This window comes from Lagenorhynchus albirostris, chromosome 2 (genome assembly GCF_949774975.1).
Source record: "Lagenorhynchus albirostris chromosome 2, mLagAlb1.1, whole genome shotgun sequence".
NCBI classification, from domain to species: Eukaryota; Metazoa; Chordata; class Mammalia; order Artiodactyla; family Delphinidae; genus Lagenorhynchus; species Lagenorhynchus albirostris.
This window is the reverse complement of record NC_083096.1, coordinates 167253853-167280801: the sequence shown is the minus strand read 5'-3', so window position 1 is coordinate 167280801 and position 26949 is coordinate 167253853. Positions and strand designations below refer to the sequence as shown.

The 26949-nt window shown below is 40.0% G+C and overlaps 1 protein-coding gene across 14 annotated transcripts in view; it reads left to right on the top strand.

The window, feature by feature from the left end:
- NCMAP (non-compact myelin associated protein) overlaps positions 1-26949 on the top strand; it is a 108417-nt gene that overhangs the window by 17258 nt on the left and 64210 nt on the right. For 4 of the 14 annotated variants that reach the window (XM_060141057.1, XM_060141054.1, XM_060141055.1 and 1 more), the window contains 5 exons: positions 7101-7274; positions 8376-8547; positions 9538-9718; positions 22174-22292; positions 23681-25405. The exons of 1 other annotated variant lie outside the window; for it this stretch is intronic. In XM_060141057.1, the coding sequence (XP_059997040.1) occupies positions 7101-7274; positions 8376-8547; positions 9538-9718; positions 22174-22288 (642 nt within the window). In that variant the 3' untranslated portion in view covers positions 22289-22292; positions 23681-25405. Of the gene's footprint in view, positions 1-7100; positions 7275-7615; positions 7787-8375; positions 8548-9537; positions 10941-11381; positions 11403-22162; positions 22293-23680; positions 25406-26949 lie in introns of those variants that run through there. 9 more of the 14 variants (XM_060141059.1, XM_060141063.1, XM_060141062.1 and 6 more) reach the window with 9 other exon arrangements.

Below are 26949 nucleotides of genomic sequence, written 5' to 3'. Positions count from 1 at the left end.
GCATTAAATATGTGATGAATAAAAAACCGGGAAGATTATCTACAAGGTCAGGGTACCAGCACTCGCCAGCGTTTATGTTGAGCCCTCCCAAATTAATTTCAGTAACCATGTCTTTTCTGTTTGTTTTATTTTCTTATCTGATTTACATTTCTATTTTTATAAGTTTTATAGGGCATATTATATTGGAATAGCACATGTCCATAATATGTGTGTGTATGTGTGTATGTGTATAAATTTAAAAGTAGATAAATAAATAAAGTATATTGGCAGTGCGTATTGAAATACTTTTACTGGTTTGGGTGTACAAAGGACTTTTTTCCCCAAACCATTTTAAGAGTAAGTTGCCAGCAATGGTGGCCATCACCCACAATTTTTTAATTTGTATTTGCTACAAACAAGGGCATTCTAAGAGAAAAAACAAAATTCAGGAAATCAACACCGATACATTACATTGTTCTAATTCTCCGACCCTACTCAAATTTGCGGTGGTTCCAGTAATGTCCTTTATAACAACAACAACATCAAAAATCCAGTCCCTTATCACGCAGTGCATTCAGTTGTCAGGTCTCTTTAGTCTCTTTCAGTCTGAAACAATTCCTAGTCCTCCCTGCCTTTCAGGATGCTCACACTCTAGGAGACACAGGCTGGTCGTTTTGTAGCCCAGCTCTCAGTTTGGGTTTGGCTGAAAACTGTTTCTTCAGGGTCCGTCAGGTTGTGCACCTTTGGCAGGACCATCACAGAAGCGATGCTGTCCTCTTCTCACATCCATCTTTAATTTGTCCTGTTACTGATGAAATTCACTTTGAGCCGTTGATCCCAGGTTTCTGCACTGTCGAGTTATTCTTTTTTTCCTTGTAATTAATAAGTACTTTGTGGGAGTTACTATGAAAGTAAATATCCTATATCCCCGTCAAGTTTTAAACATATTTACTCATATCAGCAAGATTCGTGATTTCCTATTTCATTCACTGGTTATAATGTTACTGTCACGATTTTATGCTCACTTTCGTCCCAGGTTTGGCCAGCACTTGCCCCTTCCAGGTGGTCTCTGTGTCTTTTTGACATGTGCCCATCACTCTTTGGGTACCTCTTTAAACTTTCTAGCATAACAAACTATTGCAGAATTATCTTGTACTCTCCCTGCCCCAGCGCTGGAATCAGCCATTCCTCTGAGGAGCCCTGATTCCTTTCAATGGAGAACAGTCATATTTAGGAACCGAGATAGGAGTTAGCTGTGTGCCGGGTGCTCTCGGAGTCTCACTGTTCCTAGGCCTCTGGCACAGAGATGGGAACTATGTGCAAATGAACATATTTGCATACATACCTGTGTTTACACGTATACTTCCAGCTCCAGTCCAACACTAAAGAGTTGTTTCTAGTTTTCTCCCTTTTCAAATCTGTAACTCCTTTCTCTGACAGAGAGATAACTAGCTTCCATTATCTTATTATAGTTACTTATTCAATCACTTCTTCTGTATCACCTTAAATTAAATCACCACCCACCCCCTTTCCCATGTGGACACCCACCTGTGTTCCAACACCCCGTGTCAGGTCCCACCCTGCACCCAGACCCACCACAGGAAAGTCCCCTTCACCCCGCCTGGGTTCTGATACTCCCGTGGGTGCCCTCCTTACCCTGCTCGGGATCCAGTGTCCTGTGCTGGCCTCCTACAGACATATCCCTACCCACTTGGGCTCCGAGCTCCAGGCTGGATTGCCTTCCTGAGCAGGTCCCCTCCTCGGCCTTCTCACGCCATCAGCCTGCCCCTTTGCTGGATACCTTCCCTCTTGCCCTGCTCTGGGCAGTCTTCCTGCATGGACATCCACCTCACCCCACTGAGCTTCAGCACCCTGTGTTGGGCTACCCCTATGTGGGCACACTGTCCTCATCCTTGTTGGGCTCCCGCACCCCATGCTGGGCCTGCCTCCCTCCCTGGTGTCTGCCCCCCTTAGCCCACCTGTATCTGACACCCTGCTCCAGGCTCCCCATCAGCATGGACACCCCAACCTCACTTGGCTACACCTGAAGGCTTCTGAACCGAATGTTCAGGAAGAGGAAGGATGCCTTATTCTTTTTAAAGGAACAAATAATACACTTCCTTCTCAGACTTGTTTCTGACATTCTTTCAAGTTTACATGTCTTTGGAAAGATGGGTCCCTAACTTGAAAAATCACCTTCATTCTCTAATGTCCATGAAGAAAACACCACCGAAAAGGAAATGAACGTCTACCCTGGAATAAATCACACAGTCAACATTGTTCCTTGTTTTAGCCTCGATATCTAAGATAGTACCTGGCCTTATTGAATGAGTGAGTGGATGAACAGTGAGAAAGAATTTATCAAGACACGTACACACAAAGATCTAGGTGGAGACCAAAGAAATGGAACAGAGCTCAAGTTACTGCCAATCCTTAAGCACATGGACAAGCCCGAGAATGAAATGTTTCTTGGTCTTTGTACGTAACTGACCTTGACGAAGAGGAATCGTGTCTTGCTCCTCCACATTTTCATGCATACTGTGATAGCTTCATATCAGCCGTTTCCATTTGTTTTAAGTGGCTTTTCATTCTGTGCAAGCTTGGCGCCATGAATACATACATAGTAAGCAACTCCAAGGCCATCACCAAACAGTTGACTTTATGAAATAGAAAACAAAACAAAAAGACAAAATTAATAAGGAAGATTAAAAGCCACTGGCATGGAAATAGTGTATTTTTTCAGTATGTACAATTCAATTTATCGCTACAATTAAAAAAAAAAAAACCCTGCTATCCTCTCCCTCAGTTCAAGTCAAAGTTCATAGCAGAGTAATGCAGAGTCCTCAGTGTCATAACAGAGAAGCAGTGTCCTCTGCTTCAAGGGGTCAGGGTCATAGGTCAAGTTCAGAAGAATCCTGGGAAGATGGACACTGATTCTGTTAATTAGTGGTTCACTGTATCACCCACTGCAACCGAGACTCCTGGGAGGGCATGTCTCCTAGGTGACTGCTCCATCAGCTCGATGCATCTGAATTACACTAAAGGACTGTCAGGAAGGGCAGGTTTTAATTTTCCACTGGCGACCTCCGTGGTACCTGCTATCTAGTTCACCCTGTCATCGCTGTGTATTTACCTCCTTCCTGGGGAATCCACATCACACAGTAGAACAGCTATTTATGTGACCACAGAATGGCAAATGGATTATGGCAACAGCTCTACCTATTTCTGTTAATAATAGTGATAATACTCCCTATGTATTGTTCTAAGACCTTTAAATGGTCTCTCTTTCTATCACCAATAACCCAATGAAGTGAGTACTTTTACTATCCTCAGTTAATGGATAAGGAAACTGTAGGCACAGCAAAAGTAAGTAACTCGCCCAAGGTCACACAAATGTATAATGGAGCCAGGAGTTAAACACAGACAGCCAAGCTCCAGAGTTCTGTGCTCAGAAGATAAGTGGCTGGTAGAAGCCATAAGACCTTGCTGAAGTGATCTGTCCAGGCTGTGAATTCCTCCTTAGGTCTTCCTTTTGTGGTCTCATGTTTGAAGAAGTGAAGAGTCTCTGTTACTGGATGCAAAAAGGAGTGTTTTACCCATGCTAAAGGCCAGTGAGCAGAGAGCCTCAGGAATGGATGGTGTGTACTCATGTCCCCCTTGCAAATGCAGAGGTGGGTTTTGTACTTGTTCATCAAAGCCAGTGCTCGGTCACTGAAGTCACAGGAAAGATACCACCATGTGGACGACATTGTCCCTGACTGGGGGCCATCGGACCATCTGCAGGCTGGCTCGTGCAGCTCTCTCTACTCCAATAGAAGCCTGGGGCTGGATGTGAAGTTCAAGCTGAACCTGAACTTCCCTGAAACTTATTTGAAATTTAAGAAACATCTAAACAATTCATGAGACAAGGAAGAATCATAATGGAAATTAGACTAAAGTATTTAGAATCAAATGATGGTGAAAATAATATATATTAAAACTTGTGGGGACAGCTAAAATAGTACTTAGAAATGTATATTTTTAAAATGCTTATATTAAAAATGAGAAAAGTTGAAAAACTAATGGAGTAAGCATCCATCTTAAGGTGATAGGAAGAAAACTCAAAGAAAAGAATAAAGAGCAGGAATTAATGAAAAGTGAATAAACATACATGGAGAGAGCCAATAGTGTCAGAAAGGTGATTCCCCAAGGAGAAAGAATTCTATCTCTCCACTTATATGGGTCTTTAATTTCTTTCAACTATGTCTTATAGTTTTCAGTGCACAGGGGAAAGGATAATCATTTCAACAATGGGTGCTGGAATAAAGGGATAGCCATATGGGATAAAAAATGAACTTTGACCCTTGTCTCACATACAAAAATTAACTTGAAGTGGATCATAGACCTAAACGTAAGAACTAAGCTATAAAACGTCTACAAGAAAGCATAGGAAAAAATCTTAGTGACCTTGGGTATGGCTGAGAGTTCCTAAATATGACACAAAAAGCACAAAGGTTTTTTGTGGGGTTTTTTAAGTTATTTATTGTCTTTATTTTTTATACTTATGTGCGTTTATACTTGATACAGTTCTTTTTTTTTAACATCTTTATTGGAGTATAGTTGCTTTACCATCGTGTGTTAGTTTCTGCTTCATAACAAAGTGAATCAGCTATACGTATACATATATCCCCATATCTCTTCCCTCTTGCATCTCCCTCCCTCCCATCCTCCCTATCCCATCCCTCTTGTTGGTCACAAAGCACCGAGCTGATCTCCCTGAAAAAGCACAAAGGTTTTTTTTAAGTCAACACACGGAGTCAACACTTCATCCAAAAACAAAACAAAAAAAAAACTTGCTTTTCAAAAGATATTCTTTCAAAATGAAAAAGGAAAGCAAGGACAATATTTGAAAGACATAGACTTGACAAAGGGCTTCTATATAGAATACATAAAAGAACTCTTACAACTTAATAAGAAAGATAGCCCAAGTTAAAAGTGGGAAAAGATTTGAATAGACACTTGACCCAAGAAATTACAGAGATGGCAAATAAACTTAGGAAAAGATACTCAGTATCAGTAGTCATTAAGGAAGTGTGAATTAAAACTACAGTGAGATAATACTGTATCCCAGTACAATGGCTGAAGTTAAGAAGACTGACCATACCAAACATTGGTGAGAATGTGGAGCAGCTAGAACTCTTATACACTGTTGGTGTGAATGTAAAATGGTACAATCACTTTGAAAATCAGTTTCTGAAAAGGTGATCATATACTTGTCATACAATTCAGCCCTTCTACTCTTAGGTATTTACCCAAAAGAAATAAAATCATATATCTACCCAAAATGTGTACATGAATGTTCATAGCAGCCTAATACCTAATAGTTCAAAACTAGAAACAGCCCAGATGTCCATCAGCAGGTACATGGGTAAACATCCTTACAGTGGAATTCTACTTGACAAAAAGAAGAACCACAAAAGAGAACCCAGTAATATGAATCTCAAAATGATTACGCTCAGGGAAAAAACCTGGACCTCCCCACACACAGACCAAAAGTACATTTATACAAAATGCTAAAAAATACAATCTAATCTAGAGTGATAGAAAAAGAGATGGTGGTTACTGGGGTGAGGGGGGGGCACCTCATACACATCTGTTTTATGTTAAGTAAGGACTTAAACATGAAAGGTAAAACCATAAAACTTAGAGAAGACGATCCGGGAGAACATCATTGTGACCTCAGAGTGCAGAAGGATTTCTCAAGACACAACACAAAAGGAAAAAGTGGATACATTTAGTAATGTTCAAATTTTAATATTTATGGTACCTATAATTGACAAAGAATTAGTATCTCTATAGAACTCCCATGACTCAATAAAAAAAGACAACCCAATAGAAAAATGGACAAAAGACATGAACAGATACATCACATTAAGAGGAGCCCCAAATGGCCAATAAACATGAAACGAGGTTCAACCTCTTTATTATTCAGAGAAACGTGAATTATAACCAAAATTAGAGCCCATTTCATATTCCCTACTTCACACTGATAAAAATTTAAAGGTCTTTATAAAAGGTTGGCATAGATATGATGCAACCAGAACACACATTCACTCTTAGAAAGTAAACTGATATAAGCTCTTTGGAAAACTATTTGGCAACATCTACTAAAGTTAAAGATGTGCCAGTGCTAAGGCCCAGGGATTGCACTTCAGAGAAACTCATGCGTATAGTACCAAGAATGTTCATAGCAGCACTGTAGTAGCGAAATCTGGAGGCAGTTCAGATTCCAGCAGCAGTAGAGGAATTGTGGTATGGCTCTACGATGGAATACTATACAGTCATGAAAAGGATAGCTCACAGTTACACGCAGCAACAAGGAAGATCCTTAGGAACAAAAAGCAAGTTACAGGGCTTCCCTGGTGGCGCAGTGGTTGAAAGTCTGCCTGCCGATGCAGGGGACACGGGTTCGTGCCCCGGTCCGGGAAGATCCCACATGCCGTGGAGCGGCTGGGCCCGTGAGCCATCACTGCTGAGCCTGCGTGTCCAGAGCCTGTGCTCCACAACGGGAGAGGCCACAACAGTGAGAGGCCCACATACCGCAAAAAAAAAAAAAAAAAAAAGCAAGTTACAGAGGAATATGGGCAAACTGATGCAATATTTAGGGATCCATATAAATGTTGTAAAACTATAAAGAAAAGCAAGGGAAAGATAAGCACAAAATTCCAGAAAATGGTTACTTTGAAGCAGGAAAGGAATAGGATGGGGGTAGAAACTCTGACACACTGTGGACTTCAAAATGATAGTAATGTTTTTGTTCTATAATTGGGAATGTTCTTATGATTTTTATACCTTACGTTTATTTTATAATACTTTACATATGATTTTATAATATGAATCTACACTATATTTAATAAGGTTATTTTTAGAATAAGTGCAAACTGCAGAATTTAGCATATGACTAACAGGATACCTGTTCTTGTATACCTACAAGAAAAAAATGCTTTTTTGGGGAAAAAGGCAAATTATAATGAGTTCTATCCCATTAATTATGTTTAATGACTTAAATTTCCTCTTGGTAAAGATTTGTCGTTTCTCCCCCCGCCCCCATTCTCTCTGCCTGGCTGCCCCTCAATTTGTAGGAGAGATTTGAAGCGCTTTTCACCATCTATGATGACCAAGTTACGTTTCAGCTGTTTAAAAGCTTTAGAAGAGTCCGAATAAATTTCAGCAAACCTGAAGCAGCAGCACGGGCTCGAATAGAACTCCACGAGACAGACTTCAATGGGAAGAAGCTGAAGCTGTATTTCGCACAGGTACTTCATGGTGCAGAGGACAGTGTTCTCTAAACTTGTTTTCCTCCATCCAGAAATACTGTCAGTTCTCCACTTTCTCTATTATTATGCCAGAGGTCTTTGATATGAACAATCCCCAAGGAGAAAAATATTTTTTCCTTTATTTTACAGATATATACATTTATTTATTAAGCATATTTGCCGTCCTAACTTTGTTTTGCTTAAACATGAAAAGAGTTTCAACCTCTTTTTTATTCAGTTTAAGGAATTCATTTTTCCGGCAGCTTTTCTCAACTGGGGTTGAGAAGGTTAAGCCCTAACACCTTAAGGCCAGTGAATTAACTTTTCTCCTGTGCATCTAGAATGGCACTCGTGCTGGGATATCCTTGGAAGAAGTGAGAAAGAAGTCTCTGGAATCATTTCCGTATGCTGTGATTCATATGAGGCACCCCTTTGAAAATGGCTCCCAGCCCAAGGGGTGAGCAGGGAGGAGGCACGGCACATACAGAAAGACTGTTTTAGACTTTGGAATTGAAAAGGATCCTGTGGGTTGCCAAGAATTGGCTATGCTGATTATTCTAATCCTACATTGATAGGACTCTGAGAAGCCAATTTCTTCTCGGAAGAATTAGTGAAATAAAGGCATTAGATGATGTGTTAAGGGCACTGTTTTATTTTAAACACAGAATTTTTTCCCTTGGTCTTAGCTTTCAAAATAAAAAAAAAAATTAAGGGGTTTGTCATCTCATACTCCAAATGAAACCCATGTTTGGACTTTTCTTGGTGGAATTGATGGAGATGGTATAACCTAATCTCTTCTAAAACTGGGATTCAGTGCTTAGTACCATTCATTGTTCATTCATCTCTCCACCAATTTATTTTTCTATTCTACTAATCTTTATTGAGCACATAATGCTCTGTGCTGTGCACTGAGTGTTCAGTGGTGAACCAGACAGGCACAGACCCTGACCCAGCCACTGGGAGATGTACTGTTAAAGAGAAATTTTTAATTTTTAAAAATTTTCTCCCAAGAAATGTTTTCCCAAGAGATGTTACAGTTAATGTAAAGATGAAAGTGAAAAAAATAGTCCAGTCAAATTTTGAACATCTTCCTCCCTGCAGGTACAGATGTCCAGCGAAACACAGGACAAATCATATTTACTGCCCCCCCAGCCGGTCAAACAGTTCCTCATCTCCCCTCCTGCGTCGCCTCCAGTGGGGTGGAAGCAGGGGGAAGACGCGATGCCTGTTATAAATTATGATTTACTCTGTGCTGTTTCCAAATTGGGACCAGGTAACAAACTTCTGTCTCTCCTGTTTTTTTTCCCAAGAAACTTTGGTATTAAAGACCGTATTCAGCAATTTGTGTTCTAGCCAAGTAGTAACAGCATGATCAGCATGGAGGGTAAAACCTGGGTTCAAATTCTAGCATTTGCTAACTTTGTGAACTTGAGCAAGTTACTTAGCTTCAGTTTTCTGAGCCTCTGTTTTCTCCTCTAAAATCCAAAATAGGGATCATAATAGCTACCTTTCAACGTGGTTATAAGGATTACATGATATATATGTAATAATTAATCTAACTGCGGTTTTTACCGCTATAAATTCTAGTATATAACAGGTCGTTAGTGAATATTAGTTGCCATCAGAATAGACAGACGTCACGTTGACTAGTATATCAGGGAACTGGTGGTGATACCATATCATCCCTTCCAGACTCTTCTCCTGTATTTATTTTTCATTTCTTCTTTTCCTTCTCTTTTATTTCTCTCTCTCTCTCATCCCTTTAAAACAATATAAGAAATCTGTGCCATTGTTGTTCATACAAGTTGTCCACCTAAAATAATGTTATGTCTTTTATAGGGGATACAAAAGGCATTTTGAGGGGAAGTGGCTAGTTGTTGTTTTTAGACATCAGAGCTGTATCTTGGATCTCTGAGGTCCTATAGTAACGAGATTGCCGATGCTGCCCAGAACCTTACAGGTGTCTACCAAGGGAAAACCAGAAACCATTATGAAATTAAGCAGATGTACTTGTGTTATTCATAGAACAGTAATTAGCACTTACATTTTAACCCCCAAGACCTCAGTACTCCGTACTAGCTAATGTCTTAAAATGCCAAAACTCTTTAAGAACCTTAAAACATCAGTTCTCTAATGCCAAGACAAGATGAAGTTCTCTGAAATAGGATTTAAAGATTGAAAAACCAATAATGAGCAATGAAAATATGAGTAGAGCAAGAAGTTCCAAGGGACAGAACCCTTCCTTTGCTGTTTACCTCCACAGGAGAGAAATACGAACTTCACGCGGGAACCGAGTCGACACCGAGCGTGGTGGTTCATGTCTGTGAAAGTGAAACTGAAGAGGAAGAGGAAACAAAAAATCCCAAACAGAAAATCACCCAGACAAGGCGCCCTGAACCTCTGAGTGCAGGACTGAGCAAGCCCCGGGCCTTCGACTGCACGCTGTGAGGCTTTGGTTGTGGGGCGAGGCTGCTGCCACCTGGGCTGGGGTGGTGGGGACATGCCTGCCCGTGACCGCTGCTCAGCTGAGGCGAGGACAGGAGGGGACAGAGCGCCTGCCTTGGGGACAGGGGAGTACAGAGTAGCAGCCGGGTTTACCTGTTCAAAATTTTAACTGTTGCTCTGAGCAGCACGTTAAATTAAAGGATTAGCCCCCAACATGTGGCAACTCTTGACCATTTTTAACAATAGCAAATTGGGAGAATGGCTCCCTCCAGCAACGTTGATTTCCCTGCTTCCGTATAGCGTGGGGTATCGCAAAATGAAAACTCTAGTCACTGAGTGCAGTACCATTTTTAAGAACTTAAAAATAGTCTTACAATTTTAATAATGTAGTGCGGGTTTTTTTTGTAATGGTCTATTGGCTTCCAACTAATCTGTTGGTAAATGGTTAATTGCTCTTCAATATACATGGAATTTTTTGCACAGAAAGAAACCTGACATAGAGAATAATTCATAGAAAATCATTTTTCTCAAGTGTTTTTTCCTTGACTTTGGGGAAGAAATACCCAATTCCCTTTGACTGTCAGAATCAAGGGACCCAAATCCGTGTGCACATTGTTCTCATCCCGAAAGTGATACACAGAACCCAGTTCCTGATGTGCCATCCCTCCCGGACACAGAGCTGTTGCTTTGGAACGCAGGAGATATCCCTTGTGAGCTTGATGACTGTGACCTCAGGCGGCCACTGCACTCTACCATTTGTGACCATGTCCTGGCCTGTAGCTCGACTGTCTTCAACCACCAGTTGAGTTTTTGTTACGCATATTTGTGTGTCATTATTCTTGAATTAGAAAAGGTCATGATAAGATTTTCCGTTTTTAAATTGTCCATTTAAACATTTTTCAGTTTGATTTGAAAGAAAAGTCACACACATTCTTTTTCTGTGAATTAGGGAAAGATGGGGCAAACGGAGATCGTTTTGTTAATTGGACTTTCTTCTGGGTGAAATTTTTTTACCCTGGCTTCCAGTTGGCATTTTCCCCTAAAATAGAAGTGTTTCCTACTTGTGTTTCAGAGTGTATCGTTGAACCTGCTAAGGTAGAAGCAAACATCTTCTTAACTCTTTGTGGTCTGTTTGGACTTTGAGGTCCCTTTTATAGGAGAAGCATCAAAACTAAGAATGCTTTGCTTCAGGTCAAGTGGCTCTGCTGATTCTCTGCTCACTCCTATTTGTATATATCCACCACTGGTAAGCCTCAGTGTAAATTCAGTTGAAACTTGTGATTCTGTAAGCAGTTTATTAAACTCATTATTTGGCAGTTTAACTGGCAGCCACTTAATAAATTTACTTTGCAGTTCTAAATTCAGCATTTTGTCACTTTTTAATCTTATCTGGGTGTACTAACTTATTGCAGGACGGACCCTAAGTCAGGAAATGTATGTATTTTCAACATTTGGGAATTTTTGAATTTCCTTTTAGATCATATTTATTTGCTATAATTTTCTAAGTGGTCAAAAGTCATGATGTTTTATTATCTGGCTTGGCTTTCATGCTCTACCTTCCAATTAAAGAATATTCTATCCCTAACTTAAAACTGTCTTTTAAAGTCAAACAATGCAAATTACCTGAATATTTCTTTTTCTCTTTTCTTTCTTTTTTTCCAGTGTTGAATAAATTGAAGAAAAACTTAAACCAAAATTAAATATATATTAAGTAATTATATTTTTATTTAAAATATAATTATTTAATATATATTAAACTTTTCTGAATGGAAAACATTAATATTTTCATTCTTTCTAGTATAATATTTCCACAAAATGAACTCTAAAAGAAAAACTACTATATGCCCATTAACTTTTTTTTTTTTTTTTTTAATTTTTGGCCATGCCCCACGGCTTATGGGGCCTTGACCAGGGATGGAACCCGAGCCCTCAGCAGTGAAAGCACCAAGTCCTAACCGCTGGATCGCCAGGGAATTCCCTCCCATTGACTTTTAAATATTGTGAAATCAACCAGGATCTCCCCAGGTATTATGAGCTCTTTTTTTGGCTATTTTGTATCCAGTTCATGTATCTATCTTGTGAGAGAGAAGTCTCATGCATCTTTTTTTTTTTTTAAGTACCTTCTAATAAGTTTATCTACTTCTTCTTCTTTGAAATTGAGTCATTGCTTAGATTTAACTGATAATATGGTAGCTATGTTTTCTTTAGAAGTGATAACCTCTTCTTGGGAATCAATTTATGTAGACAATTATGAGGAAAGAAGATGATGTTTTTCGTTAGGAAAAAACATTTGCGAAGGATAAGAAAATTGTACGACAGTAAAAATAGTCGACAGAACCTGTAATGCATGGGCTATTATGGTCTAGGTTCTTTCAATTTACCCACTGGATGAAACCGGAAGTTAATCTATTTAAAAGTGTACCCCCGTGAGCATCTACTAGTTTAAGGTGCTAAGAAGCAGAAGTGGTAAGAGCAGTTAGTTCCCTTGCCTTGGAGAGCTGAAAACCAGGTGAAAGCCAACTAGTCTTTTCACATTCTCCTTCGCCAAAATATTATACACTAAAACCTATCAGTAATTAAGAGCCAAATAAAAGCTCCTGGGAACTTCTAAGTTCAACATAAAGGGTTTTTTTTTTAATGGAAGTTTAGTTGATTTGCAGTGTTTTGTTAATTTCTGCCATACAGTAAAGTGATTCAGTTATACATATATATACATATTCTTTTTTATATTCTTTTCCGTTATGGTTTATCACAGGATATTGAATATAGTTCCCTGTGGTGTGCAGTAGGACCTTGTTGTTTATAACGTAGAAGTTTAGATAAACATTGTGGTTTATGGGATGTTCAAATCAAAGAGATGCCAGGAGACAGAGTCAGGTTAGCACTTTCATTCTAGAATACGGTTGTTTTTGTTTCCCACTCACAATAATTCTCTCTTTTTAAAATGTTGTGATATAGGGAATTCCCTGGTGGTCCAGTGGTTAGGACTCCGTGCTTCCACTGCAGGGGGCCTGGGTTCAATCCCTGGTCAGGGAACTAAGATCCCGCATGCCACACAGCAGAGCAAAAAAAAAAAAAAAAGTTGTGATGTAAAGTGAAAAGATTTGATTTCTCAGAATCTCAATTACAGAGCTGAAGATGACTTTGGAAATCATAATGTACTCTTCGTGTTACTCAGATTAGAAAACAGGAGCTGTGACTTGCTGTGAAGCCCACAGAAGGCAGCCCTGGTTCTAGAATTGGCAGTCCCAACTCCCAGGCTAGGGCCTTCCTCTAGTTTTTCTCACCTTAGCCTCTTAAAGACACTCAGAGGCAGTGAATCCCAGTCATAAGAAAAGAAACAAACAAACAAAAGGGAAAAAATTCCTTTTCCCCTGATGCGATACAATGAATAAGAAAAATCTTATCTGATGAAATCAGTGACTTAGTAATTTTAATGAATGAATTCAATATTCCATGTTTTGTCTTTGTTGTCATTGTACCATTGGGTTTGGAATCTACTTAAATATTGTCTTGGTAGCAAGGAATTGTGTTGACATTTTATCAATATGTGGGCTTTCCTAGATTTCATAGTAATGAGATTAAAATATAAATAGGCATACTTGAGATGTGATTCTCATGAAGCATAATGAGATCTAATATGATTTGAAAAGAGCTTGCAGTGGAATGGCACGGTCACTCAGTGCTTGTAAGATGGAGTTCTGTTAAAGATTGAAGACTGACCTGTGCTTCAGGTTTCTATATAGACTCTTACAGACCATGGCTTCATTTGTAAAAGGGAAAATCTCACGCCTAATTAAGCATTGGAAAATGTACAAAATTCTTTGGTTCATCAGGGTCACTGTCTGCTGGATCTCTCTCTTTTCTCCACAGTTGTGTACTTCATACCCGTCCTACAGGTGAGCTTGGTCAGTCTTTCTCTTCTTGGCACACTTGCATTTATATCTTCCTGTAGGAAGGGAAATAAATTACTGACAATAAGTGTGACAATATAAAGAAACTAAAGACTTGGAGAAGTAGTTGCCTCCTAGCTGAGGAGGTAAGTCCATGTTGTAGAACCTTGCCTTTTAAAAGGTTAAATAAATTTAAAGAGTAAGATTTGTGAACCTTGTCCAACAATTTGATAAATACATGTTCTTTAAACTTCCTTTGAAGTGGGGTCAGCCAGAACATCTTCATTGAAATGCAGGTTTTTTTAATTGCATGGTACAGGTGAACCAGTTTGCAGGGCAGAAAGAGAGACCCAGATGTAGAGAACAAATGTATGGACACCAAGGCGGGAAAGTCGGGGGGGGGTGAACTGGGAGATTGGGATTGAAATGTATACACTGATGTGTATAAAATGGATAACTAATAAGAATCTGCTGTATAAAAAATAAATAAAATACAAAAAAAATCATGAATCGGAGGAAATTGTAAAAATTTGTAGAGTGTTATTATTATTACCAAATATACAAGCAACAAAGCCACTGAAATTTACAACGACTCCTAGGTTCACTGACCAAAAAAATTATAAAAATGGTCAAGTTCAAAGCAGAAGTTTCCAGCTAGGGTTAAGAACTAACCTTGGACTGAGTCAAAGTGTCTCTGTCCATTTAAACAAAAGTTTAAAGGCCTTTTACTAAATCAGCCATGTGGTCCATCTTGTAAACCTGCATTTCCTTTTGAAACAAAACCGTTCTGCAGGCGCTTAGAACAAAGCGTAGCTTTGACTGAATGTCCATTCTTGCCGTAAGGGAAGATTTATATCTATGCAGCTAATATGTGTTTTTCTGTATTGTTTTCTGCGTAGTCCCCGATCTTCCTAACTCATATTGGGGACTGAGGAGAGATGAAGGTGACTAATCCTGTTATTGTGCCATACTCTTCCCACTGCTTTCTCAGCCCACGTCGGGGCGCCCGTGATTTCATTCGTGCTGTATTGCGCATATCCTCCAAGTTTAAGAAACGTTTCTCCACCATTTCGCTGTTCTGTTAACTGAACCCAGGAGTTGAATTTGTTATTTTACCTGAACACATGTGTGATCTTGTGTTACATTTTGGGGCACATTACCTTTCTGGTACTATCGACTGTAGTGAATATTATTGTACTTCAAGAAGCTGGTCAGTAATTCACATGTGTGTATTCCACATTTTAGTGTGTTTGAAGTGGCAATTCGTAGTTTGTAGTGCTTTGTTATTTGTCAGCTTTGGCTCTTCTGTATTTTGAGGACATTTAAATATTCCTCATCCTATCAAGGTGATAAAAGCAGAATGTAATTTGGGGGGGAGCCTTTGTGATTAATTGTAACAGTTTTGTTTTTAAAGCTAATAAAGTTAGGTTTTTTTTAATCCTTTGAACTGAGTTTTCTTAGTATTTTCAATAAGTATCACATTTAGGTAATAACACAAAAGGCAGAAAAGTGAAATATTATGTTTGATTCTTTAACTAAATCCCAGCTGGACATTAGTGCTGGGTTTGTGCCCAGGTTAGGTGGTGACTCCTGACTCTGGTTTGCGTTCGTCAGCAAGAAAAGCTTTTACCCTGGTTTGTTCCTCAGTTAAAAATGATTTACTCTGGGAATTCCCTGGCAGTCCATTGGTTGGACTCTGCACTCTCACTGCCGAGGGCCTGGGTTCAATCCCTGGTCCACAAGCCATGGGGTGTGGCCCCCCCAAAAAATTTGAGTTACTCTTGTTAAAGGCTTATTTTCTGTCTTAGTTAAAAAAAAAAAAAGTCTCTAACTCAAAATGTTGAAGCTAAAAATGACTGTAGAGGTTATCTAGTACAGTGATTTTTTATATATATATATATATATATATATATACACATATACACCAGTTTTGAAGCTGTTGAACTCTGCTCTTTGTTCAGAAAAAGTCTTATGTAAATCACAGTGTAAAAGTGATTACCAAAAACAAAGGTAAACAGAGCTGCTCCTTTTGAAGGGAGGCAGGGAGTGGGGAGAATGGGGACCCACAGTCCCCTCCAGCCCGCGTGAGAGCTCATGGAACAGTTCAGAGCACTCCACAGGGATCTATTTCAGTAGCCTCCACACCCCCACCCCCATGTTCTCCACTCACACCTTTACAAGCAAACGGCCTAAGAGGCATTGCCAGGTTCACACATCTGGATGGTAGGCCACCTGGGACTAAAATCTCAGTTTCTTGCCCCTGTCCCAGGTTCTTTCTACCACACTCTTCTACTCTGTTAAACTGAAATCCTTAATTTTTCGGGAGAAGACGTATCACGATTCAGAGGTTCTTAAAATTATTAGTGTTTTTCTTTGTTTTTTGTTTTGTTTTGGTTTGGTTTTTTTATAAATTTATTTATTTATTTTTGGCTGCGTTGGGTCTTCGTTGCTGCACGCAGGCTTTCTCTAGTTGCGGCAAGCGGGGGCTACTCTTCCTTGTGGTGTGCGGGCTTCTAATTGCTGTGGCTTCTCTTGTTGTGGAGCACGGGCTGGCTCTAGACGTGTGGGCTTCAGTAGTTGTGGCACATAGGCTCAGTAGTTGTGGCACGTGGGCTCCAGAGCGCAGGCTAAGTAGTTGTGGCGCATGGGCTTAGTTGCTCCGCGGCATGTGGGATCTTCCCAGACCAGGGCTCGAACCCGTGTCTCCTGCATTGGCAGGCAGATTCCCAACCACTGTGCCACCAAGGAAGTCCCTCTTCGTTTGTTTTAAAAGAACTAAGCCAGAGTTGTTGGGGACGTTGCCATTGTCACACATGCTTTTCAAGCTGTGTTCTGGGGAGCGGCCTCCAGGTGGCGCTGAGCCTCCAGGTGACCGGGGCCTGGCACTCTTCACTCTAATCTGTTGCACATAATGGCCTTAAAATAAGATCTCACTGGAGCTAAGGATTCCTTGGCTGAAACAGCAAGTTGGAAAACCACTACAAATAACCTAAAGGTAAAACACTCTTTTAATGCAGGATAGAAAATACAAGAATAAAGGTTTAAGTAATTTACCTCATAAAATTAGACTGACTGAGATAAAAGATTTAAAAAAAGAAAAAATAAATAAAAAAAGAGAAAAAATAGAGTGACTTAAAAGTTAGATTCAACAATGTGTGTATCAGAGTCCTATTATCACCAAGAAACATGTTGGAACAGATATGGGGAGTGAGCAGTAACCCACTATGCTTTCATTGAACGCATGAAAATATGGTTCCAATCTAGAAAGAAAAAAGATTTAAATTCTTAAGCTCATAGGAAAGATCTCAAATCTTGCCAAACTTCCCCTGGTCTTCTGAGACATAGAAGGTATAAATATAAGTAATTCATGGATTAGGTATTTAAATAGGGTGTATCAAAATTTGTTATATATTTGGAAAAAGTTTGTGGTCTGAAATATTTGGAAAAGTTAAGCAGCTATATTACAGTGCTTCTAGGAACTTCGTTTTTTCATCAAGCATGTTCTTTCTTTCTTTCTTTTTGGCTGTGTTGGGTCTTCGTTGCTGCGCGCAGGCTTTCTCTAGTTGCAGCGAGCAGGGGCTGCTCTTCATTGCGGAGCACGGACTTTACGCGCAGGGGCTTCAGTAGTTGTGTCACGTGGACTCAGTAGTTGTGGCTCGTGAGCTCTAGAGCGCAGGCTCAGTAGTTGTAGCGCACAGGCTTAGTTGCTCTGCGGCATGCGGGATCTTCCCGGACCAGGGCATGAACCCGTGTCCCCTGCATCAGCAGGTGGACTCTCAACCACTGCGCCACCAGGGAAGCCCTAAGTAATGCGTTTAAATGGGGTAGCAATATTTTAGGAATGTCAGATTTTCTCCAAATTAATCTATAAATTTAGTGAAATCTATGTCAAAATTCCAGCTCTAGTTTTATAATAAACTCATTAATCTTATTCTAAAATGTTTATGGAAGAATAACAAAATAAATAATTAAGACAACCTTAAAAAGAAATAAGATGGAGATATGCCTTACCAAATATTAACCAAAAGTCAAATGAGATTGGTGCAGGAACTGGCAAATAAACTAAAAAAAAAAATAATGGACACCAGCCCATGTACATATAAGAATTTAATATACAATAAAGTGGCATCATAAATTTATTTTATTTATTTATTTTTGGCTGCGTTGTGTCTTCGTTGCTGTGTACGGGCTTTCTGTAGTTGCAGCTGGCGGGTCCACTCTTTGTTGCTGTGGGTGGGCTTCTCATCGCGGTAGCTTCTCTTGTTGTGGAGCATGGACTGTAGGCGCGCAGGCTTCAGCAGTTGTGGCTCATGGGCTCTAGAGCACACACTCAAGTAGTTGTGGCGCCTGGGCTTTGTTGCTCCGCGGCATGTGGGATCTTCCCGGACCATGGCTCAGACCCATGTCCCCTGCATTGGCGGGCGGATTCTCATCCACTGCGCCACGAGGGAAGCCCCTAAAGTGCCATCATAAAATAAAAATGGAGAAAGGCTGGATTGTGTAGTAAATGGTGTTGGGGAAACTGGCTTAGCATATGTAGGTAAATAAAAATTGGTTCCCCATCAAACACCACGCACAAAGATGGATTCCAGATGAACTTAAGACCTAAATATAGAATGTAAAACTGTAAATGTAGCAGAACAAATTGTAGGGGAATGCCATTGTGACCCAGACACAGGAAAAGACTTCATACAGCTTTAAAAGCATTGCTGTAATGTAAGTATAATTTGACTACATTGACATGAATGTTTTAGGTTCAGTGAAGACTGCCATGGGCAATGTTGACAGACAATAGGGAGAAGATATTTGCAATCCTAACATGGGATTAATAAAAATTTGGAAATCAAAAGGAAAAGCAGCCCAGTAGGAAAACTGGCTAAAGGATACAAACAGCAGTTGACAACAAAGGAAAAAGTGAGCCTATGAAGAGATACTCCAACCCAGTAATAAGTATAAATTAAAACAAGATCCCACTTTGCACCTATTGGATTCTCAAAAATGTAAAAAGCAGATAACACCAAGTCTAGCCAGAGGGTGGGGATATAGGAAACCTGATATAATACTGGTGGGAATGGAGACTGTTATTCTGAAGAACTAGCTGGTAGTACTTTGTCATATCAATAAGAATAAAGTCTCTGGGGACTTCCCTGCCGGTCCAGTGGTTAGGACTCTGCGCTCCCACTTCAGGGGCCTGGGTTCAATCCCTGACTGGGGAATTAAGATCCCGCAAGCCGTGTGGTATGGCCAAAAAAAAAAAAAAGAACAAAGTCTCTGACTCAGCAGTTCTCCTGGAGATATATATCCCAAGAGTATCCCAAAGATGTTCTCATGCAGGTCCGTAAGGAGATGTCTTGAGAATGTTCATTGTGCCGTTATTTATGGAGGCAAGCTGGTGTCCCCAACTGGGAAATTGACACTGTGGAGAACTACACATCAAGAGAGTAACCATGCACACAACAGCATGGATGGGTCTTAAAAACAGAGCTGAATGACAAAAGTGAGAGTGAGATGTATTTAACAGTTGCATTACATAAATTAAAATACAAAGACAGTAATCGCTATGCAAGAATATATACAAATAAAAAGACATTAAACACATATATATATACATAAGAGGCATCCTGCATGGATCAATGATGATAATGTGCTGGGAACTGAGAAGTCTGATTTACTATTAGACTTTACATAACCTTTTTTTTTTTTTCCAGTCAGTGTTTTTAAATGCCACTTTTTATTGACAGCCATCTGGAGTGGGGATGAGGTGTGTTTTATGACACTTGGCCAAGGTGATGGTTGGCCCATATTATTTAATATTTAAAAAAAAATTTTATTGGAGTATAATTGATTTACAATGTTGTGTTAGTTTCAGGTGCACAGCAAAGTGACTCTGTTACACATATACATATATCCACTCTTTTTTAAGATTCTTTTCCCATATAGGCCATTACAGAGTATTGAGTAGAGTTCCCTGTGCTATACAGTAGGTCCTTATTAGTTATCTGTTTTATATATAGTAGTGTATATATGTCAATACCAATCTTCCAACTTATCCCTCCTCCTACCCTTACCCTCTGGTAACGGTAAGTTTATTTTCTACATCTGTAACTGTTTCTGTTTTGTAGATAAGTTCATTTGTACCCTTTTTTTTAGATTCCACATAAAAGCAATATCACATGATATTTGTCTTTCTCTGACTTCACTCAGTATGACAATCTCTGGGTCCATCCATGTTGCTTCAAATGGCATTATTTCATACATAACCTTTACATAGACTTTAAGAAACTACTAATACATACCTCAGTCTCTTTCCTCCTCTGATTCTACATTGTTTAAAATTTTTATGTTATTTTTCTTTATTATTGCCCTAGAAGAAAATATTTTGCTGTGATTTGTTTAGGTGAAATGCAGATTTTATTGGAGGTATTTGCCTTTTAGGGTAAATATTTCAGAAAAATGTCAGGAATGCCTATTCTGATGCTAGATGTGTGTATATTAATGCTTTCTCCAAGTAAGTTACATAGATTCTTTATTAACTGTACTCCCATATGGATGGAAAAAAATATACCCACCATTCATGGTTCTCTGAGCTACAGATAAGCATTGCATGTGGTTTGACTCTAGATTCACCATTTCCTTTTGCTTCAAAGAAGTAATCAAGTTATTTCTTGGCCTGGTGCTGCCTTTCTTCCATGTGTTTTGAATAATTGAGATCTTTAATGGAAAATTATACAGTTTTCTGTCCTGAGAGATCTGAGTAGGCCCCCTGGCCCCAGAGCAGGTAATTAGACCACAAATGATTTCTCAGAGGTTGCCTGGGTAAGTCCTGTGAATAAAAGGTCTTTAATGGGCCAGATTTACACGTCTTCTATTACTTATTTCCTTGATAACTTGAGTCATTTCCTAGACTATTTATTAGAAATTTCTAACAACTGTTGGAAAGTCTAGAATGGAGATGTCTCCTTTCCAAATGAGAAGCAGCCCTTGGGTATTGATTGACCAGTGCCACCTGCTAATTCTAATGAATTAGTGGGTTCCTTTGTGAAAGAGACAGAGCTGCCCTCCAACTCGGTTCCAGTCTTCAATTTCCCTTCACCATCCATTCAGGAATGGAGCACCTTAAAATGTGTTTTCCTGGAGAGGGGCTTACAAATTGTTCATACTGGAATAAAATTAAACTGCAGGCTTAATAAAAACCCATTGAGGAGCACATTAGTTATCTACTACTGCATAATAAATTACTGCAGAATTTAGCATCTTAAAACAACAGAGCATTTATTTATTATCTCACAGTCTCTGAGAGTCAGGAGTCTGGGGCTGTCTGAAGGTGAAGGCCTAGGGTCTCTCAGAAGTTTCCATTGAGTAGTCAGCTTGGGCTGCAGTCACCTGACGGGACTGGAAGACCCGCCTCCGGGCTCACTACAGGGCTGTTGGCGGGAGGCTTTGGTTCCTCACCACAGGGCCTCCCCGTCGGTGCACACAGGGCATAGAAGCTGGCTTTCCCCAGAGTGAGGGATCAGAGAGAGAACCCAATATGGAGTCTTTTTTTTATATAAAGTATTTGTATTTTATAAATTTATTTATTTTATGGATTTAGTTTTTGGCTGTGTTGGGTCTTCATTGCTGCTCATGGGCTTTCTCTAGTTGCGGCGAGCGGGGGCTACTCTTCATTGTGGTGCGCGGGCTTCTCATTGCGGTGGCTTCTCTTGCTGTGGAGCACGGGCTCTAGGGTGTGCATGCTTGGTAGCTGTGGCGCAGGGCTTAGTTGCTCCGAGGCATCTGGTATCTTCCGGGACCAGAGCTCAAACCTGTGTCCCCTGCATTAGCAGGCAGATTCTTAACTACTGCACCACCAGGGAAGCCCCTGGAGTCTTTTTATTACCTAAACTCAGAAGTGCTATCCCATCACTTCTGCCGTATGCTGTTGGTCACACAGACCAACCCTGGTACCAAATGGGAGGAGAGGAAGGGTGCTCAAACAATCCTGAGAGGGAAATGTAAAGCTCTAAACACCTAGATTAAGAGAAGGGTAAAGAATTAATTCTTTCCCTTCATCTCTCAGTTCTCCTTATTCTAACTCTCTTTAGTGGTCACTTCATCCCCTCTTACGGCAAAAAGGACTTTCCTCTCAGAGTAGAGAACAAGGCAGCAAACAGGTAGACGGAGAACTTTCTAGAGTCCCAACCTAGGGGAGGATTCTGATTGGCTTGGTTGGATGACATGCCCATCCCTGTGGCCAGGTGGGCAAGTCCTTTACCCCAGAAAGGGAAACAGAAGAAGGGCAGACAAAAACACCATGTATGTACTTCAGCATACTGATGAGTGTTATAAAGCCTAAAAGGTGACAGCATTTTACCAATTGGTGAATTTGTCAGATTTTAGCAATCTAACAGATAAGCAGTGTTTGTTTTTTAATCTGGTATTTATTTTTTACCATCCAACTGATTCCAGGCAAGATATGAAGAGTAAATTTTAAGGGAGTCTTATAAATGTACCCAAAATAACTTGTGATACAGAGGTTTCTGACAGATCTTCCATGATAATTTACCACAGAACTTCCTTAGGATCTTGACGTCAAGTGACAAACAACACCAGTACCACAGTCTTCCATGTTACACTGAGAGACATGTACTCAGAATCCATGAAGAACGTTATTTTATCACTACTCTAAATTTTTGATAGGGTAAGTCACTTTATATTATTTCACTTATTAAATACTTAAAGATCCAGAGAAGGAAACATCACAGCTTGCTTTTTGTTTGTTTGTTTTTTATTTATTTATTTTTGGCTGAGTAGGGTCTTCGTTGCTGCATGCGGGCTTTCTCTAGTTGCGGCGAGCGGGGGCTACTCTTTGCTGCGGTGCATGGGCTTCTCATTGTGGTGGCTTCTGTTGTTGCAGAGCACGAGCTCTAGGCACGCGGGCTTCAGTAGTTGTGGCTCACGGGTTCTAGAGCACAGGCTTAGTAGTTGTGGCGCCCGGGCTTATTTGCTCCAAGGCATGTGGGATCTTCCCGGACCAGGGCTCGAACCCGTGTCCCCTGCATTGGCAGGTGGATTCTTAACCACTGTGCCACCAGGGAAGCCCTCACAGCTTGTTTTTATTTAGATTTTCTGACTGTATAAAATTTTACTCTCACACTGTATCCTTCCATTCTTTTTTCTCAGTGTAAATTTTTATTTACAAGTTTGCAAAACTATTACCAAAAAAAAAAAAAAAGAAAGAAAACTATTACCAGCATCTAATTCCAGAATGTTTTCATCACTTCTAAAAGAAACCCTGCACCCATAAGTAGTCACTACCCATTCTCTCCTGCCCCCAGCCCTTGGAAACCACTAATTTATTTTCTGTCATAGATTTGCCTATTCTGGACATTTCTTATAAATGGAGTCATACAATATGTGGCCTTTTGTGTCTGGCTTGTTTCACTTAGCATGTTTTCAAGGTTCATCCGTGTCATAGAATGAATTCTTCATTCCTGTTTGTGGCTGAAAATATTCCACTGAATGGATATAGCACATTTTGTTGAATCATTCACCAGTCGGTGGATTTGGGATATTCCCACTTTTTAGTTATCTATAATGCTCTCATGTACATCCTATACAAGTTTTTGTGGGGACATATGTTTTTGATTCTCTTGGATAGATATACCTGGGAGTGGAATTGCTGGGTCATGTGGTAACTCTGTGTTTAACTTTTCGAGCAAATGCCAGACTGTTTTCCAAAGGTGCACCATGCTGCATTCAACCCAGCAGTGTATGAGTGTTCCAGTTCTCACCAACACTCTTTATTAGCTGTCTTTTTTTTTTTTTTTTTTTTTTTGGCCGAGCTGTGCAGCATGTCGTATCTTAGTTCCCCACCCAGGGATCGAACCCACGCCCCCTGTACTGGAAGCTCGGAGTCCTAACCAGTGGACCACCAGGGAAGTCCCTTTAGCTGTCTTTTTGATTTTAGCAATCTTAGTGGGTGTAAAGTGTCTCATTGTGGTTTTGATTTGTATTTCCCTGATGACTAGTGATGTTGAGCACCTTTTCATGTACCTATCATAAGCTATTCATATATCTTCTTTAGAGAAATGTCTATTCAGCTGTATAATGGATTGAGTAGTGTCCCCCCAAAATTCATGTCCATCTGGAACCTTATGTGGAAATAGGGTCTTTGCAGATGTAATTAAGTCAATGTTAGGACATACTGGATTAGGGTGGGCTCTTAGTCCAGTTTGACTGGTGTTCTTATAAGAGGAGTGAAATTTGGTCATGGACATACACAAAGAGAATGACATGTGGAGACAGGCAAAGAGACTGGAATGATATTCCAGAAGCCAAGCAATGCCAAAGATTGCCAGCAACCACCAGAAGCTAGGAGAGAGACATGGATCAGTTTCTCCCTCAGAGCCCCAGTAGGAGCCGGCCCTGTCAACACCTTGATTTCAGACTTCTAAAGATGCTAAAAGTGTGAAAGAATGCATTTCTGTTGTCTTAAGCTATGCCGTTTGTGGAAATTTGTTACAGCCACTGTAGGAAACTAATACAAGCTTCTTGGCCTGTTTTTAAATGGGGTTATTTGTGTTTTTATTCACAACTTCAATGTATAACCAGAACATACTACATAGGACTTAATTCTTTCCTTACAGTTAAAGTTCTTAACAACAGTCTGATTTATATCACTAGCTTTAAAAGCAAATTTTTGTATTTTGGTTTTAAAAGGACTATATTTGTGCTTATCTCTTTATGTTTTTTTTTTTCCCACTTGTCCTCCTGATACTGACCAAGGTTCTTGGCCTTCCCCAATCAATAGAAATTGACTAGAGGCCAGACAAGAAATTCAGACAAGGCTTTACTGGGGCTCCTGAAGCTGCAGGAAGGAGTGAAAACAAGTAGCAGGTTCCCTTGCTCGCTCCCTGAGTGGGGGCAAGCTGGTTCCTTACGGGGTGTGACCCGGGCTCTGGCCGGAGGGGTAGCTTAGGTGGTTTGCCCACCCATTTGGTGGTGTTGTGTGCAGGGGGCATGCGCAGTACCCTGCTTTTGCTCCCAACACCCTGTTTCAGTTCCTAGCTCTTCAGAAGTGGCAGTTGGGTTTTTTGGTCTTTCTGTATCTTTTTGTCCGTAATCTTCCCCAACTGCGCATGCATGCAGTTATTTTTGGTCCCTTATAGTTTCTTTGTATTTTGTTGCTTGAGGAGAGGTGCATTCAGGTACAAGCACTGCAGCAAAGGGTCCCAGCTCCCAGCCTGCCTCACTCATATCCTAGGAATGACTTTAAACACGTGTTATTATATTTGTTAGGAAAAGTCACACAATTTGTAACGAAATGTAAGAGAGAAGAGAGAGAGGATGAATGTGGCTGAGCTGTTCTGAGTAAATGCCTTACTCTGTTCTTGGCTCCCATTCATTCCTCATTCATTTATTAATTTATACAACAAGAATCTATCATATGTCTTCTCAATAGATGACTGAGGCATCTGTTTTGCCCTTGAGCATGCATTCTAGTGGGGGAAACACTAGAATGCAGACATATAAACAGATATTCACCGTCATTCACAGAGTTAGTTACTGCTATAGAGTAAATGTTCATGTCCCTTCAAACTTCATATGTTTAACCACCAAATGTAAAATAGATAGCTAGTGGGAAGCAGTTGCATAGCACAGGGAGATCAGCTCGGTGCTTTGTGTCCACCTAGAGGTGTGGGAGGGAGACGCAAGAGGGAGACGATATGGGGATATATGTATACATATAGCTAATTCACTTTGTTATACAGCAGCAACTAACACAACATTGTAACGCAATTATATTCCAATAAAGATGTTTTTAAAAAATATTCATATGTTTAAATCCTACCCCCCAACACAATGGTATTAAGAGGTGAGTGGGGCCTTTGGGAGGGAATTAGGTCGGGAGGGTGGAGCCCTCATGAATGGGATCAGTGCCCTTATAAAAGAGACCCTAGAGAGCACCCTAATCTCTTCCACCATGTGAAGTTACAGCAGAAAGATGGCTGTCTATGAACTAGAAAGCTAGTTTTCACCAGACACCAAAGATTTACGGAATCTGAGTCTTGCTTCAGGGAAAGCAGGATATTTAACCATTATGTGTTTTCTGATTATATTTTGATCATAAAAAAGAATGTAGAGATAGCTTCATCCACCAGAGGCAGACAGCAGAAGCAAGAAGAACTACAATCCTGCAGGCTGTGGAACAAAACCTACATTCACAGAAAGACAGACAAGATGAAAAGGCAGAGGGCTTTGTACCAGATGAAGGAACAAGATAAACCCCCAGAAAAACAACTAAATGAAGTGGAGATAGGCAACCTTCCAGAAAAGGAATTCAGAATAATGATATTGAAGATGATCCAGGACCTCGGAAAAAGAATGGAGGCAAAGATCGAGAAGATGCAAGAAATGTTTAACAAAGATCTAGAAGAATTAAAGAACAAACAAACAGATGAACAATACAATAACTGAAATGAAGACTACACTAGAAGGAATCAATAGCAGAATAACTGAGGCAGAAGAACGGATAAGTGACCTGGAAGACAGAATGGTAGAATTCACTGTTGTGGAACAGAATAAAGAAAAAAGAATGAAAAGAAATGAAGACAGCCTAAGAGACCTCTGGGAACAACATTAAACGCAACAACATTCACATTTTAGGGGTCCCAGAAGGAGAAGAGGGAGAGAACGGACCCGAGAAAATATTTGAAGAGATTATAGTCGAAAACTTCCCTAACATGGGAAAGGAAATAGCCACCCAAGTACAGGAAGCACAGCGAGTCCCATACAGGAGAAACCCAAGGAGAAACACACAGAGACACATAGTAATCAAATTGGCAAAAATTAAAGACAAAGAAAAATTATTGAAAGCAGCAAGGGAAAAATGACAAATAACATACAAGGGAACTCCCATAAGGTTGACAGCTGATTTCTCAGCAGAAACTCTACAAGCCAGAAGGGAGTGGCATGATATACTTAAAGTGATGAAAGGGGAAAACATACAACCAAGATTACTCTACCCGGCAAGGATCTCATTCACATTCGATGGAGAAATCAAAAGCTTTACAGACAAGTAAAAGCTAAGAGAATTCAAAACCACCAAACCAGCTCTGTAACAAATGCTAAAGGAACTTCTCTAAGTGGGAAACACAAGAGAAGAAAAGGACCTACAAAAACAAACCCAAAACAATTAAGAAAATGGTCATAGGAACATACATATCGATAATTACCTTAAACGTGAATGGATAAAATGCTCCAACCAAAAGACACAGGCTTGCTGAATGGATACAAAAACAAGACCCATATATATGCTGTCTACAAGAGACCCACTTCAGACCTAGGGACACATA